The sequence below is a fragment of the Cavia porcellus genome, unplaced genomic scaffold, assembly GCF_034190915.1.
Source record: "Cavia porcellus strain 051 isolate PalLab524CR breed Dunkin Hartley unplaced genomic scaffold, mCavPor4.1 scaffold_1, whole genome shotgun sequence".
Lineage (NCBI taxonomy): Eukaryota > Metazoa > Chordata > Mammalia > Rodentia > Caviidae > Cavia > Cavia porcellus.
The window spans coordinates 234,600,877-234,617,179 of record NW_026947484.1 but is presented as its reverse complement, the minus strand read 5'-3'; the positions used below and the strand labels follow the sequence as shown (position 1 = coordinate 234,617,179).

Genomic DNA, 16,303 nt, shown 5'->3' with positions numbered 1-16,303 from the left:
ATGCCTTGACTTTTAAGTATAACATTTTTAAATTTTAGAAAGTAAAGCTTTCCACTGCCCATCCACCCTCTCCCCCGTTTTTGGTGCATTCAAAGATGAGCCGGCTGCTGTTTGAGGGTACAAACGCTCTCCTCTACTCACGTCTAGTATTTCTGTAATTGTGTTTTCTTAGCATTTAAATTTTTGTCCAGGTGGGTGAATTTCTCTATATGCGGGTAGAATTCCTTGGAACCTTTCCCTGCAGGTTCTCCATGTTAGAAGTAACTTTGGGTTCTGTTTTCTTCTGTCGCAGGGAAGCTCTTGGAGAATATTTAGATGGAAAGAAGGAGAGTGAAGAGGATCACAGCAAGAGCTACAAACAGAGAGAAGAGAGCAGACTGGTAGGAACACGTGGCTGAGGGTCCCAGCGGAGGGGAGAGCAGAGATGGGGTGAGGGACTCGCTCAGGCGTCCTGGCCTCTCCCTGCAGGCAGAGCTGGGCGCAGCTGTCCCCAGCCGGAGTCCTGCAGGTTGCAGCTTGCAGATCATGAACGTCCACGGTGCCTCTTCCTCTGCTCCTGCGCTCTCATGGTCACTCACACTCACAGGACGGAGTCCAGCGTCTCCGCCTGGTCTCCTGGCCTTGGCCAGTGTGTTCCCATCTTAACCCTGCAGGCTCATTTCCCACGGGGGCCGGATTCCATGTAGTCTAGAGGGGTGCGTGCACCCCACCCCCATCCTGGGGCTCTGAGCCTCTGATCCTCTCCAGATCTCCTCCTCTCCTCCCTCAGACTGCATTCCCAGACTATAGGACTGTGTCATCCAGCTCTTTGTGGATTCCTGCTCAGGCCAGTGTAGGGACAGGTTAGAGCGGCACAGGCGGGGAGCACAGGGCAAGACTGGGCGGCTGACAGTTATAAAATCACCGGGCTTATTGTGCACTGGGGGCTTGAGGAAGTGTCTCCTTGTGAAACTGTTACATGCATTTACCCTGCGCGTGAGGAGCCCTGGCCCGCTGACCCAGAAACAAAAGCTAAGACCTCCATTAGCAACCAGTTTTCCCCTGTAAGTCAGATTACCCACCACCGCCCAGACTCACCAGGCAACCTGGGTCCCCTCCCTTGCAGCCCACTCTGCTGTTGAGACAGCTTTTTCCTGCATTCCTGCACCATAAGTAAACTTTCACTGGGAACCGCTTCTGTCCCCACTTCTCATGTTCCCAGGGGGCCTTGGCTTTGCGCCCCACTTCCTCATTCTTCAGAGCAGGAGGGTGAGGGGTTGGGGAAAGGAAGAGGGTGGTTCTGAGGGACCCCTTCCCCCCAAAGATCCCTGCCTGATGCAACACCTGCCTGCAGCCCTTCGGGGTCGCTCCTCTCAGCTCCTGTCAGCCTTGTGCGTGCGGCTTCCCAGAGGTGTTCGAGTGCTGTGTCCGCGGGTAATTGAGAAGTCCTGCGAGGGCAGAGCTCACACTGGCAATCCTGAAAGGGAAATCAAGAGGCAGTAACGTGCAGCAGGCCTGGTTCAATCCTTAGCACCACCAGAAACACAAAACAAGCAATTTATGCTGGGTGCAGCGGCACACACCTGTAACCCTGGTTACTCAGGAAGCTGAGGCAGGAGGTTCACAAGTTCAGGGCCAGCCTGGGTGACTCAGCTAGACCCAGTCTCCAAACAAAAAATAAAAAAGCTGAGGGGGTAGCCCAGTGTGAGCTCTGGCTTCAATCCCTAGTACTGGAAAAGCAAAGCAAAACAAAATAAAACAAAACAAAACAAAACTGGGGCTGGGATTTAACTCAGTAGCATAAACGCCTGCCTGGCAAATGTGAGGTCATGACTTCAATCTCTGGTACCAACAAACAAACAAACAAACAAACATTGCTAAGTGTGGTGTTAGGCCCCGTTAGTCATGACTACTCAGGAGGATCACTTGAGCCCATGAGTTCAAGACCAGCCAGGGAAAGATGCAAAATCCCAGCTCCAAAAATAAATAAGTAAGTAAGTAAATAAATAAATTTCTCTCTTGTGTCAAGGACAGGGCTCCTGAGGTATTTGATAAAAGGTCAAAGACATACCGTTTGAGAGGAGAAAACAATTCAAAACAGCAAACCCGCACTGGCAGGATGGTGTACATGTATTTAATTAATTGCTAAATGAAATCTGTAGACAGTGGTCCTGTGTGACTAGAGGTACCAAATCATGCTTTTCAGTGGGTCTAGTCAGGGAGGTTATACGTGGAAAGCAGAGGTGAAATTTGAACTGAGGTTTAGCCAAATAGATGGGATTTTAAAAAGCGTCGTGCAGGAGAAATCAAGATAATTTCTGGTGAAAATGAATGTGCTCTCTGGAAGAAAAAAGATTCAGGTTACTGAAATGTTATAAATCATGGAGATGTAATGCATCCAGGAAAAGCTATTTTACTGTAGAGGACAGAATATTGGGATACTGGGCTTTCTTGTTCCATATCTCATCTACTGTAGAGTGAATATTCCGTGTCACTTCTTTGTACTTAACTTTCTTGTTTTAAAAGCCTGTGATCTCCCAGCATTTGTATATAGGCTACAGGATTCTTAGAGTCTTGAAAATGCCAATGTTCAGTGGTGAGACTCTTTTCATCTTCTTTAAGGTTCTTTTCACTTAAGATTTAAGTAATAGAGTGTTGACATCACCAAGAAATACACACAAAAAATGTTGCCATCCTCAAGACCAGGGTATTGACGAGCAGTTTTACCCTCAGACCTGTCCTTGGTCCTGCACTTTATCAATCATTACTTAATAGTCTAAAATATCATTTCGTGTTGGTGAGGGTGGGCTTGTCAGAAAGGTGGGATCCCTGGGGGCTGACTTGGAGGGCTGTGCCCTCCTTGCAGGGTCCTCCTCTCTCTTTCCTCCTGGCTTCCGTAGGAGGAGCAACTGTCCTTTACCCAGGTCCTCCCACTATGCCCTTTCTGCCTTGGGGCCAGCTAACTATGGACTGTAGCCTCTTAAACTGTGAGCCCAAGTAAACGCTTTCTGCCTTTAAATTGTGGGTGTTGGGTATTTTGTTCCAGCCACAGGAAAGTAACTAAAATAAAAAACATAAAAACACACAAAAATCATACATCTGCCATTCTTTCTTGTTTAATCTTTGTGTGCTCCGAGTGTGTGAAGATTTTCTTCTAGAACTTCTATTATTCTACCACTTATATTTTAGTCTGAAGTCTGTCTTGAATCAATTTTCTGTGTGTGATTGATGATAGGGCCCAAAGCTAAATGTTCTCTGTACACATTTTAAATTGGCCCAGCACCATATGTTGGAAAAAAAATACCCTTTTCTATGGCATGGCATGCATTTTTGGAATGAATCAAGTGATCCCTATACATTTCTTCTCCAAAATTCTCACTTCTGTTACATTGGTATCCTGGTTGCTTTTCTTTCATGGAACAAAATACCTGACACCCAAAATTAAGGAAGGAAAGGTTTATTTAGCTCACAGTTTGTAGAAGTTTCAGTCCATAATTGGCTGGCTCCAAGGCAGAGTGGCACGGCACAGGGCACAGGACACAGGGACAACACTTCAAGGGGGCAGAAGACAGCAAAAGCCACAAGAGCAAAAAGTGGGAGAGCAACCTCTTTTCTTTTGTTATAGTGCAAGCAGGGAACCCCCAACTAAGGCGAGTATAATACTCAGCCCTCTTGCACAGGATGAGGATGTTTACAAAGCGAGACGCTGGCCCCCTGCTGAGTCACTTACTTAACTTCTAAACTTCTCAAGTTGACACAGTGTATCAACTAATATAACTTTTATTGTCTTTATGCCATTTCCACACTGGTTTCATTACTGTTTTTAAAACAGACCTCACCATCTGGTAGGGTTAAGTTCTACCATGTTCTTCCTCCCGATTCTTAGCGATTGTTGACCCTTTGCATTTTAAAGTAAGTTTTAGAATCAGCTTGTTTTTACAAAAAAAACCCAAACAAACAAAAAAAAAACCAAACAAACAAACAAAAAAAACAAAAAACGTTGCTGCGATTTTGATATTGAACTGAATTTATAATCCATAAATGTAAAGCACCCTCTCACTTATACCGGTATTCTTTAATTTTACTCAGTAATTTTTAACAGTCTTTCTTGAGATTGTGTTAGCTTTCTGTCCCTGTGAAAACATACCCAGGGATAAACAATGTTGGCTTCAATCCATGGTCAGTGGGCTTTGTTGCTTCTGGGGCCATGATGAAGGGGGAAAGAGACTGAAAGAGATAACTGGGGGCAAGATAGAACCTTCTAGTAAGCTGCTTCCTCCAAGATTCCACCTCTTAAAGCGTCTACCACCTCCCAATAAGGCCACACACCGTGAGCCCGCAGTGGGTTAATCCCCTGATGCAGGCCAGCCCCCACCCCCCAATCACTTCCCCAGAGCTCAGCCTCTCGACATTTCCGGGCTGGGGACCAAGTCTTTAACACACAAGCTTGCAGGGCCATTCCAGACTGCAAACCACAGCGGGGCTGTAATCACTCCTGAGCTCATATGAAAGTGTATTTGGTGTTTATGTGCTAATATGATATCCAGTGACCTTACCAAATTCCCTTGTTACTTCTGATAGTGACCTGTAGGTGCTTTGGGATTTTTTTTTTTAACACAAATAATCAGATCATCTGAAAAGAATGACTCTTTCATTTCTGCCTTTTCAAGTTTTATGCTGTTTCTTTCTTTTTCATGTGTTAGTGAAGAAGACAGGTCCTTCAGCCCACTGCATAGAAGTGGTTCTGAGCCAAACTTCAAGGTTTCTGATGGCTTCTTTTTAAAGTCTGCTCTACTCAGGGCAGGCAAGATCACTGTTTTACAGCCCCTGGGTTTGATGGATGTCCAAGCGGTGTGGACAGAACCGGGACAGCCAGATCTGAAAACCCACATGTCTGCTGGGCAGAGGTGGGAGTGGGCGGAGGCCAGACTGGCTTTCCCTTCCCTGCAGGGTGTGAGTGTATGAATGCTATGTGAGCCTCCACTTAAACTGTTTCCTTGGTTCTTGTAAGTGTTATGAGTCTGTTGCTCTGTTAATGTTTTGATTTTTAATATTACTTTGAGTCTGAAATACTTGACTCAGGAATTTTACATTGATTAAAAACTTGAAAATTTCCCCAAACCACAGAAAAGGCAAGAGAGAATGTTAAGGTTTGTGTCTGGATATCCCCCCAAAGCCTCATGTGGTCATTGAGGTCTGGTTTTTCAGAGGTGACTGAATCTAGAGTTTGTGATTAATTCATGATCTAAAGCTGGGATTAAGGATGTGAGCTATGCCTGCCTTAGGGTGGGTGGTTTATATACGGTATAAAGGACAGAAGAAGTCTCTCTCTCTCTCTCTCTCATTGCTTTTACTGTCTTCTGCTGCTATGAACACAGTTGACCCTCTGCTACATGCCACTCTGCCTTAGAGTCAGTTGATTATGAATTGAAACCTCTACAAACTGTGAGCTAAATAAATCTTTCCCTTCTTAACTTTGGATGTTGGGTATTTAATCTGAGCAACGAGAGAAAAATAAGTAAGACAGGTTTCGTATGTGTACAAAACCATTTTATACAATAGATAAAGCTGCAGGCATTAAAAAGATCTGGCTACCTGGGGTACTTGGGTTAAGGCTTGTTGTGTATCCACTGACACTATATTTCCAATTTTCCACAGAATAGGGGAATGAATGGAATCTTTGAGCATTTTGGTGACTTCTTGGAGCAGAAGTTGGTTCATAAGTTGGTTCTTAGCTCATTTTGTTTTCAGGGCTGGGGACTGAATTCAGGGCTCCATACATTCCAAACAAGAGCTCTGCTACAGAGCTACGTCTCCAGCATGTCCTTGGATTGGAGATAATCTGAGAATTAGAGAGTTTGTAAATTCTAAAACACACATGGAAAAACTTATGCATAACCAAAGGATGCCTGAATTTTTGGTTGGAAGGACTTATCACCCTGAAATCATAATATTACAAAAAGCCCAGAGTTGAAGATAGTGATCGTGGCAAGAGGGCTTTAGAAGTGGGCACCAATGGCAGAAAAAGCCCTGTGCCTATAGAATTACAGAGTAGTGAGTTCTCTGCTATGGCAAAGACCCACCCCACATTAGCTGCAGTGAGATTTTTGCTTACTTCCCTGCTTTACTCAGTAGTCTCTGGCATGAGTAATGCCAGGCTGATAGGTCTCCTTGTCGCCTCAGCCCCTGCCCTTCTCAGGCTGCTTCCATCAGCTCGTGGTGGCATACATCAGCCCATGTTCCAGCCTAGAGGAAAGGGAGGCATGGAAGGAGCAGGGGAGGGTTTGCCTGTGCCCTTTAAATGCGCAATTCAGATGTGGTGCACATCACTTCCGCTCACATGCCCATTGGGCAGACCATCGTCTAGCTGCAAGAGAGGCGGGGAGGTTACATTCTGAGCTTCAATTTGCATACTCTGTTATTCACAGAGGAGGAGAAAGGGCACATTAGAGAGCACCTGCTGTTACTGCCTTGCTGCTCCAACCGAGATTCGTAAGAAGGACCTGGACAGTGTCAACTGCTTGGGGAATCCTCTGGGGGAGGACTGGACTGTGTTTATAGTATATGGCAGTGTACTGGCTGGCTGGTCCCTACTCCAAAGGGATGCTGGCAAAGTGTAGCTGTAACTGTCATATCTCCAATCTCTTGATGGAAAAGGTTGCTAAAAAAGATGCTGCTCTTCAGAGTTTCAAGGTGGCTATTGATTCCTTCCTCAGTCGATAGAAGAGTTGCAAATGAAATGTGTAAATGTTCCTAACTGGGTGGGGGTAGAACATTTGGTTAGCTTGGGTAAGGGCCTGGGTTTCATCATCAGCATCACACACACACACACACACACACACACACACACACACAACACACACACACACACACACATTTCTAGCTCTCTAAATTTATTACAATGCATTTTAACTTTATAAATTTTCATCTTTTTGTTTTCAGAAATTGGCTAAACTGCTGTTCTATGGCACTGAGTTGGTGTCAAATATTCGAGTGGCGATAGATGTCAGGGAGACCCACAGGAGGGTGGAAGAGGAGGAGATAAAGCGCCTGAGGTAAGGGACCCACCTCTTTGCAGCCTGGTGGGTGTGACAGGAATCCCCTGCAGGCCGCTAAATTTGCTTCCATCGTTGGAAAGTGACAGTGTGCAGCTGAGTCTAGAATACCCCTCCTGCTCCTTATAAACCCTCCCTCCTTCCCTTCTTTCCTCTCTCCTTCCTTGCTGACTCCTTTTCTGGAGCATGGCTGATAGGTGCCAAGCTGGATGGTTACAAAACTCACTTCACGTGGGCGCTGCTTGTGATCAACAGGGGACCTGTGACCGTAGCTGGTTTTAAAATACAAGTGTGTGTAAGGAGTTATGCAAGTATACAGGAGGAGATCTCTGGGCCTTTCTGCCGAGATTAGAGAAGACTTCCCAGGCAAGGCAACACTGAGCTGGGCTGTAAGGAATGAGCGGGGTTTGAGGAGGACATTTTAGGCAGAAGACCGTGAACGAAGGATGAGACCACCTGAGGTGCTTGGAGATGCAAGATAATTAGGGGTGCATGGGGTTGGGTAGAAGAGTACCGATGAGGCTGAGAAGGTCAGCAGAGCAGTCCTGAGTTTAACTGACCTGAATGACCAGACTCACAGATGCCTGAGTGTTACGGACCAATGTAGCAGCAGCATATTGAATCACATTAAAGACTCCATGCCTGGGATAGAGAGACAAAGAGCCCACATCAAATCCTCAGCCAGTCCTCGGGAGGCAGGCTGCCTTCCACACCTATCTTCCCCAGTCTCGTTTGCCCAGCAGAGGGATGTAAGCTACTTAGAATAAGCATCTTTGAGCTGGATGTGGTGGTACACACTTGTAATCCCAGCTACTGTCCTGGGGGCTGGGGCGGGAGGATTGCGAATCCAAGCACAGCATGGGCAATTTAGTGAGACCTTACCTCACAATAAAATAGAAGTAGAAAAGGATTCGGGCTGTAACTCAGTGGTAGAGCACCTGTCTCGCATGTACATAAGTTCCGGGGTTCAGTCTTCAGTATCTCACACACACACACACACACACACACACACACACACACACACACACACACCAAACACACATACAATCTTCGGTCTGCATACAGATGTGGACTCATGGCAGGTACAGAGGTCCTCGTTTAATCCACTCTGGAATCTTCTTCATTTCCTAAACATAGTTCAGTTAGAAATGGTTAACCACCTGACCACTTAGCTGAGCAGTTTCAATTGTTCAGCATGGGTCATTTCTTCCCCCGTAGCCACTTTACAGGTTCTACTAGCAGGGTAGTGCTGGCGACTTTAGTTTTGAAACTTCCTTCGCCTGAGTGGGCCGTGTCAGCAGCTGAACTGGCTGATGACCTTCAGGGTCAGCTTGAGACACGTCCCAAGTGTCATGCCAGGGAGTGAGGCATCATCCCATGGCCACTGAGGGAAAACGGAAGCTTCCAAAGGGGCAGAGTTCCAGCTGAATGTTTTTCCAAGAGATGACCTGGCAGATGCGATTCCTGAGACCCAGCAGGTCCAGATATTCCTGAGATCAACCTTCCAACAAATTAGAATGTGCAGAGTGTGGCCTGGCTTGGAAGGTGGGGTGCAGGGTGGGAAGGGGAAAGAGGGGAGAGGCTCCCGGGACGCTTCAGCTGGGACTCTGCTCTGGAGGGCTTTGTGCTCCTTGAGTGGAGATACTGCACAGAATGACGGGGTGCTAAGCGCGGTCAGAGTCGCTGGCATGGGTTCCAGTCTGCAGGGGGCTCCCTTCACATCTCACCCTGGCCTTCCAAGGCTTAGTGTGACCTTCAGGCCCTTAGCTGTTTCTCTGGGGTTTCTGGAAAGGAGATCCTTCTGGTCCGTTCTCATGGTGGGATTCCTCTCCTTGCTATAGTTTTGCTGGTCATTTACTGGGGTGGGGGTGCGGGAGGCAGAACCCGGTGTCTGGGGTCTGACTGTGACACTGCGATGCCCGGGAGGCTGTGAAGAAGCCACCCCCACTCTTGCAGGCAGCCTGTGGAGATGCTGGCGTGTCTTGTGTTCACAGAGTCGAGAAGCTGGAGAATGAGGTTAAGACCAGCCAGGACAAATTCGACGAAATCACTTCCAAGTGGAAGGAGGGCAGGCAGAGGCAGATCCCCCAGGAGCTGTGGGACATGCTCAGCGCTCAGCAGCTGCACTGTGCGGGGCTCATAGAAGACAAGAACAAGCTCATCAGCGAGCTGCAGCAGGTGAGCAGCCGGCGCGCTGCTCCAGCACTGCGGGTCCCCTGGAGGGCTGAGCTGGGCCACTGGCCTGCTTCTCCTGAGCAGAAACGTAAAGGCTGTACGTACTCCATTAATTAGAATGCTGCAGGACTTGAGTGATGAGCTTTCTTTAATTGCTTTTCAATGGTAAAAACCATGCCCTGTTACATTGGTCACCTTCACATGTTTAAATGTCTGGTTCAGCAGCGTCGCCGCATTCTCAGTAGGTCTCTAGGGCATTTGCATCTGGCAGCACTAAAGCACTGTTATGTACTAACTCCCTGCCTCTCTCGCTGCGACGCTTGTTAACTGACCTTTCGGTTTTCTGCTTTTATGGTTTTAGCTACTTAGATAATAGCTTCAAGTGGGTGGAATCACATAGCATTTGTCCTTTTGTGACTGGCTTCCTTTGCTTAGCATAATGTCCTAAGGGCTTATCCACGTTGTAGCATTCAACAGAATTTTTCCTTTTTCAAGCTGCATAATGTGCCATATATATATATTCATGTATATATGTTTTACCGTTTATCTTATTCTTCTGTAGACATCTAGAGTGCTTTTGCCTCCTGGCTATTATGAATAATATTGCTATGAGCATGTGAATATACATAGCTCTTTGAGACTGTTTGAATTCCTTTGACTATATACTAAAAAGTGAAGTGAAATTACTGGATCTTATAGTAGTTCTATTTTCAGCTTTTAAGGGAATCTCTATACTTTTTTCCATAATTGTTGCAGCTGATATTCCCACCAACAGTATACAAAGGTTCCCACTTCTCTATACTGTACTTGTGTGTGTGTGTGTGTGTGTGTGTGTGTGTGTGTGTGTGTGGTGCTGGGGATCAGCTGCAGGACCTCATATATGCTAAGCAGATGCTGTATGACTGAGTTACATCCCTGACCTTTTCTAAAATTTTATTTTGAGACAGGGTCTCATAAAGCTGCCCAGGCTGGCCTTGAATTTGTGATCCTCCTGCCTTAGCTTCCCAAGTAACTGAAATTATAGGCTGGCACCACCATGCCCAGCAGTAAATTTTTAACTGATAGAACACAACTTCATAGTAATTTAGGATCATTAGCTTATCTAATAGAAATACTTTTTGTAGCAAATGCTGTTTTGGATTTTAAGTGATTGCTTAAGGAGTGGAACTCAGAGCCAGGTGTGGTGGCTCACGCCTGTAATCCCAGCACTTGGGAGGCTGAGGCAGAAGGATTGTTGCAAGTTTGAGACCAGCCTCGGCTACAAAGTGAGCTCAAGCCAGCTTGAACTGTATAGAGAGACCTTGTCTCAAAAAGACAAAAAAAAAGAAATGGAACTCGGTCTGCAACAGATGTGGTCTACTGTTAGATGTGGGCCCTAACTGCTTAGCTGGAACCTTCTAGGCTTCCTGTGGCTTGCAGGGAGCTTTGTAGTGGGTGGCACTCAAGGGGTCTGATTTTGTGTCCTGTACTCATTTCCTGTCACCCTGACCTGACGCTGCTCCAGTTCATCACCTGTGACCGTCTCCACCCATCAGGCTCTTCTGGAGCCATTCTCTGCTCTGTGCGATTTCTTCTTAGTGCAGTTTCTGATGGAGCGGGCCGGGGGCGTATGCTTGGTACCTGTTGTTCCTGTCACATGCTATTCTCTTTCATTTAATTTTATTGGTGTATGTTTGCAGTACATCTTGTTACATTCTCATAAGGAGCTGGCGGCACATCTTTGTTCTTTCTGTTCCCCTCCCTTCTGCCGCTCCTCCCTCCCTCCTGCTCCCCTTCTCATTTGCAAAAGATGCGTCTCCCTGGTTTCTAGCATCTGTCTTTTGTTTTGATCTTTATTTACACGTTGGGTTCCTCATTCGAGAGAAACCATTTAGCGTTTAAGCTTGTGTATCTGACTCCTTTCATGTCGTCTTGGTCTGCTTATTATCCTCAAGGAGTTAAAAGTCAAGGACGACCAGTACGTGAAGGACCTGAAGAAACAGTCCGACGACATCTCCCTGCTCCTGGAGAGGATGGAGGAGCAGGTGAAGAGCACGATGAAAGCCTTCCGCCAGGAGCTCGTTCACATCGAGGCAAGGCGTGTGAAAAGACTTCTTTCTGCCCTGGGAGCCCCCTGGGCGGGCTGGGTTGGTGACTGAGGCAGGGATCCACACATCTTCAGCTTCTGATTTCTGCCTCAGCTCTGCGGTGTTGTTAATTTATGTGCGCCCTCATCCACTCAATCAAGTAATCATCGGGTGTCTGCTATATGCCAGGCACTGTTCCAGGTGCTCAGGGTGCAGCTCTGAGTCCCCAGGGGAGCCTGGAACCTTTCAGGAGATAACTGGAAATAAGCAAATACATTAGTAGCTGTATAATTTGATAGGTGGTAAGAGTGTTTTGAGAGAAAAATAAGGCAGGAACGGGAGGGGAATGGAGAGTTAGGACTCCGTAACCCCAGGCGTACCTGAGCCGTGTTTGTCTATTTATGAAGATTGGGATAGGAGCATGGGGAAGGGAATGCCAGACAAGACTCGGAAACCCACACCTTGAACTTGAACCAATGCCTTGAGCTTCCTCCGGGTCCTTGCCTCTGTGGGCGCATTTTGCCTCTAAATTCATGTCAAGTACAGACTTCATGACACTTAACTCCATGCAGTTCCCGTAGCCCTCCAGCTGTGTGAAATTTGGCCACATGTGGCTGGATGTGACTTAGTCTTTAGAACGGATGATGTGGCACTAGCGTGGCTGTCTAGAATGTCTTTAATCCTGACGGGACCTGCTCACGGGAGTGGACACATGGCCTTCTCCCCTCCCGGTCTTAGAAAGCCTTCGAGCTGGAGCGACAGGAGCTGCTGATCAGTAATAAGAAGAAATGGGAGTGGGCGCTGCAGGCTCACAGCACCAAGGAGGTAAAGGGGTGGCGGGGGGGGGGCTTGAGGGTGACTCTCTCTGTGACTGGGTGGCCGTTCCTATTCTGGCCCGGGATGCTGGATGGGCATCCATTACTGGGCTTCATAGTTAATCCGTGTGGCCTGGCAGATGGGGGTGCCCCTTTGGGGGATGAGCACCAACCACCTTTGCAGCTTGCTGTGGTTTCCGTGGCCCTGCCACTTTCCCCTTGGGTGTTTACCCCAGCCATGCATATTCATGGCCCATTTTAAAGGGTATGGAATCCTCACTTTATTTCACAAAGGTAAGGAATAAAAAAGGGTCTTGACCAAGACCCAGAGGTATTTTTTGGAAACATAAATGACCCCGATCTCTGTGTCAGATTCCTGATGGAGGACTCCTCACGGAGTGTCTGGATTGAGGGCCCCACAGGCAATTCAGGCCAGGACCCAAGAGATCAGAGCCTTGGGGCCGCTGAAAGCCACCAGACTTCCCCAGCCAAACCTTGCCCTGTGCCATGCTTTTCAAACTTCTGGAAGGGCTGTGGCAGGGTGGGGAGGACCCCTAACGTCCCCCCGGTTTGCCTGCCATGCAGCTGGAGTACCTCATCAACCGCATGAAGAGGGTGGAGGACTATGAGCAGCAGCTGAACAAGCAGCGGATCTTCGACTGCGAAGAGTACAACACCATCAAGATCAAGCTGGAGCAGGATGTGCAGGTACGTGGCTGCCGTCCAGCCGGGTGGTGGGCAGGCGGCGAGCGCCTGTGGGCCGCTGTCCATGAGTTCCAGCCATTCACCAAATTTGTATTCACAGCTGCCTTCTTTTACACGGTCCTATCCGAAGGAACTCACGGCTGGGGCATGTGTGAAGGGGCGTTTCCTTCCTTCCTTTCTTTTCTTGGTACTGGAAAACCAGGACTAAACACAGCTCCTCACTGAGTGACATCCCAGCCCTTTATATATATATTTTTAAGTCTTGAGACCCTGGGTATTTGCTAAGTCACTAAATTGTCCAGGCTGTGAGCAAACTTGTGATCCTCCAGCCTCAGCCTCTCAGAGTGCTGGGATTACAGGTGTGCACCACTACATCAAGCCTTTTTTCTTTTTTTGAAACAGAGTCTCACTGTGTAGTCCAGACTGGCCTTAGACTCCATCCTCCTCCTCCATCCTCCCCAGGCATTGCTTGGTTCTGTCCTTCCTTCTTTTTCTCTCTTTCTTGGGTGCTGGGGACAGAACTCAGGCCCTCTTGCTTAACAGGAAAACTCTACCACTAAGCTACACTCCCAGGCTTGAGGAATATTTTCCATGGGAAACCAGTGGAGGAGAGCTACAAAATTACATGAGCATTCATGCAGAGGGTTTCTGAGCCTGGCAAAGGTAAAGTCTTGTCCCTGGGGCACGTTAGTTGTGTCACAGGGCTACAGCTAAGTCCACTACTGCTGAGACCAGTGGCTGTCTGCTGGGTGTTTCCCACCTTCAAGATGTTTAATGTGTAGCATCTCTAACTGTGGGGGTAACACCAAAGGCTGCATGTATTAAACAGTGCTTTATGCATGAGGAAACTGATGCTCAGAGGCAGGGCTTCACATAGAGTGAAGCTGGCAAAGCTGAGTTCAAACCCACTTCTGTCCTGCCCCTTCGACCACACAGCTCCCGACTAGTGGTTGGTAACTGCAGCAAGGCAGATTCTGACTCAGTGTCAGAAAGAACCTTTTAACAGAACCTCCATGCAGAAAAGGGAGTCTGCAGACAAAGCGCCCTGTATCTCTTTGGGTATCTGCAGGCTGAATGCCCCGTCTGTCTTCAGTGCCTAAGGATTCTTGCTGAAGGACTGGTTTCAAAAGTATTTTCCAAGCCTGGATTCTGTGACCCAACACTGGTTTTTAAAAATTCCTCTGTAATTGTGGAATTAGATTGTAGCTGGAATGCGATCTTGTTTCTCGAGCTCAGTCTCTGTTGACTGTTAAATCAAAGCTTCCCCGCGTACCTTTGCTAGATGTTCAGTCTGCTCTGTCTGTAGCTTGGAGGCAGGAAGTTCTTTTTAAAGCCCCGTTAGACTACAGATGTTGTTACCAGTCTTGAGAACATTCCTGGGTCCTTGTCATATTAGCAGTGTGGCGTGAGCGCTGGACACAGCACGTGCTGTCTTAGAGGGCAGCGTTATTCCGCGGGCTACACGGGATGCAGTTTTACTGAAAGTGGCTATTGTGAAGCGCTCGGAATTTGCCTTGGTTTTATGATAATTTGTAACAAAATTACCTAGTGTTGGCTTCAAACGGGGAGATATAGGGGGCCTCTTGCTCTTAATCAGCTATTCAACTACTTGAATGAGGCCAAAACTTTTGGGGTGTGGGGCACTGAGGGAGGAGCTGGAGCTGGGGGCGCAGCTCCCCTGCCGGCCCGTCCTGAGGGACTAAAGGCAGAGGGCAAGTGTATGTGGGAGCAGAAGGAGACGCTCATCCCAAGAAGGGGCGCAGCTGGTCCGTGTCACAGGTCTCCCCACGTTGGCGGAAGCTGGATGGGCACACACTTCCCTTCCACTGGAACAGTCATCGGTCTATGAGCTGTGTGGCTCCTCTGAGCTATTCTGGTGACCTGCACTTTACCACAGAACCTCTTAGGCATTTTCTTGCTGGACAGGTCAGAAGGCGTGGGTTTTTGTTAAGAAGATACATCTTTCAGCTCACAAATTTGCTCTTTCCAACTAATTCATAGCACTCTGTGAGTTCTAAAATATGCAACTGAAATTCTTACAAACCAAGCACAAAAACAGACAGATCCATTACACACATAGGTTTAGTTGGATGAGTAAAGTATGAAGAAAAATGTGTATTTTCAAGTGCTTACTGCTAGTAAAAGTCATGTTATTAAAGACTGGAACAAAAAGGCACCCGTAAAATTATCCACTAGGGAGACTTGGCTGCTCTCCTCCCCATCTTGACCAAAGTAAAACTGCTAGAAATGCTTGTATTGGTTTTGTTTGTACCAGGAATTGAACTCTGGACCTCATGCTTGCCAGTCGGATGCTGTGCCTTGTTATTTTAGTTCTGGATACAGACAGAATAATGCTTTTATTTTTAGAATTTCTGTGTACATTTAAAATGTAAAATGGCCCAGTTCACATTTAAGAACTTTAATACAGAATTGATCACATAAAATTACTTGAGCAAATATTAGTAATTCACATTATGCAATGCTCAGATATTAAAAAAAAAAAAGACTCTTTACCCTGAAGGACCTTATACCCATGGTATAAGAAAGCCAGCTAGGCAAACTATGCACAAGAGCAAAGTAGAAAGCTTCAGATACTGCCAAAGTGGGAAGGAAGGGGGTGGTGAAGTCACCAGTCTTTTGGTTCCAGAGTGGATCCTGGGGTCATGAGGACTCTCTGAAATCAGTCCTAGAAGCAGAAAGGAAGGCTTCTTTGCTGAGCCACCTGGTGGGCAGGTGATGGCATCCACAAGAGGCCTCAGGGAGGCACCACTGCCCAGGTGAAAGAGGGTACACATGGGTGACACCTTATTACCTTGTTCTGCGGGGGTAGGTTGTTTTACCTACCACATAAATTATTTTTTATGTATGTATTTTTATTTTAAAAACGCTAAGATGAAATGAAGCAATGATGACAGTAGAAAATCTACAGTAGTTACTGTACTGCATATTGTTGTTCTCTAAATAGTAGCTCAGATTACGGGCTTTAGGCTGGCTGAAGGTGGAGGTTTGGGTTCCTTCCTGGTTCTTCCTGGCCCGTGCTCAGACTGGCTCATGGGCCGGGGCATTGCTTGCATCCTGGTTCTCCCTATTCTGAATGCTGCTGGCTCACAGGCAGGGGCTTAGCTGTCTTTCTGGTTTTCTCTGGTCCATGCTTTGGTTGGCTCACAGGCAGGGGCGTAATCTCCATAAGTTATTCACAAAAACCGAACATCATGTTTGCCCACAGGCCTTGGGAACTATAAAGTACAGCTGTACAAACTCTCTTTAGATAATTGAATAAGCACGGTTATTTAACAAGATAATTTAAAACATAAAACTATGTTCAACATAAAACAATCAAGGATGATTATATGTTGAGTTTAAAATCTGAGATAACTATCAACAGAGTCTCTAATCCCTGGAGTTTGAACAGGCCTGCAATCTCCTAAAACAAATGTACAGTGAAGGCTTTAATAAAAGAGAAAAGTAAAATGAAATTTGGGTCCAGGAAGGTCAGAACTCTCTTGGA

General features: G+C 46.9%; 1 protein-coding gene across 1 annotated transcript in view; it reads left to right on the top strand.

Annotated features, from left to right (window-relative positions):
* Drc1 (dynein regulatory complex subunit 1) overlaps positions 1-16,303 on the top strand; it is an 80,421-nt gene that overhangs the window by 33,516 nt on the left and 30,602 nt on the right. The window contains exons 2-7 of the mRNA XM_013156016.3: positions 293-380; positions 6,922-7,034; positions 9,029-9,212; positions 11,144-11,281; positions 12,014-12,100; positions 12,676-12,798. Of these exons, the coding sequence (XP_013011470.1) occupies positions 293-380; positions 6,922-7,034; positions 9,029-9,212; positions 11,144-11,281; positions 12,014-12,100; positions 12,676-12,798 (733 nt within the window). The remainder of the gene's footprint in view (positions 1-292; positions 381-6,921; positions 7,035-9,028; positions 9,213-11,143; positions 11,282-12,013; positions 12,101-12,675; positions 12,799-16,303) is intronic.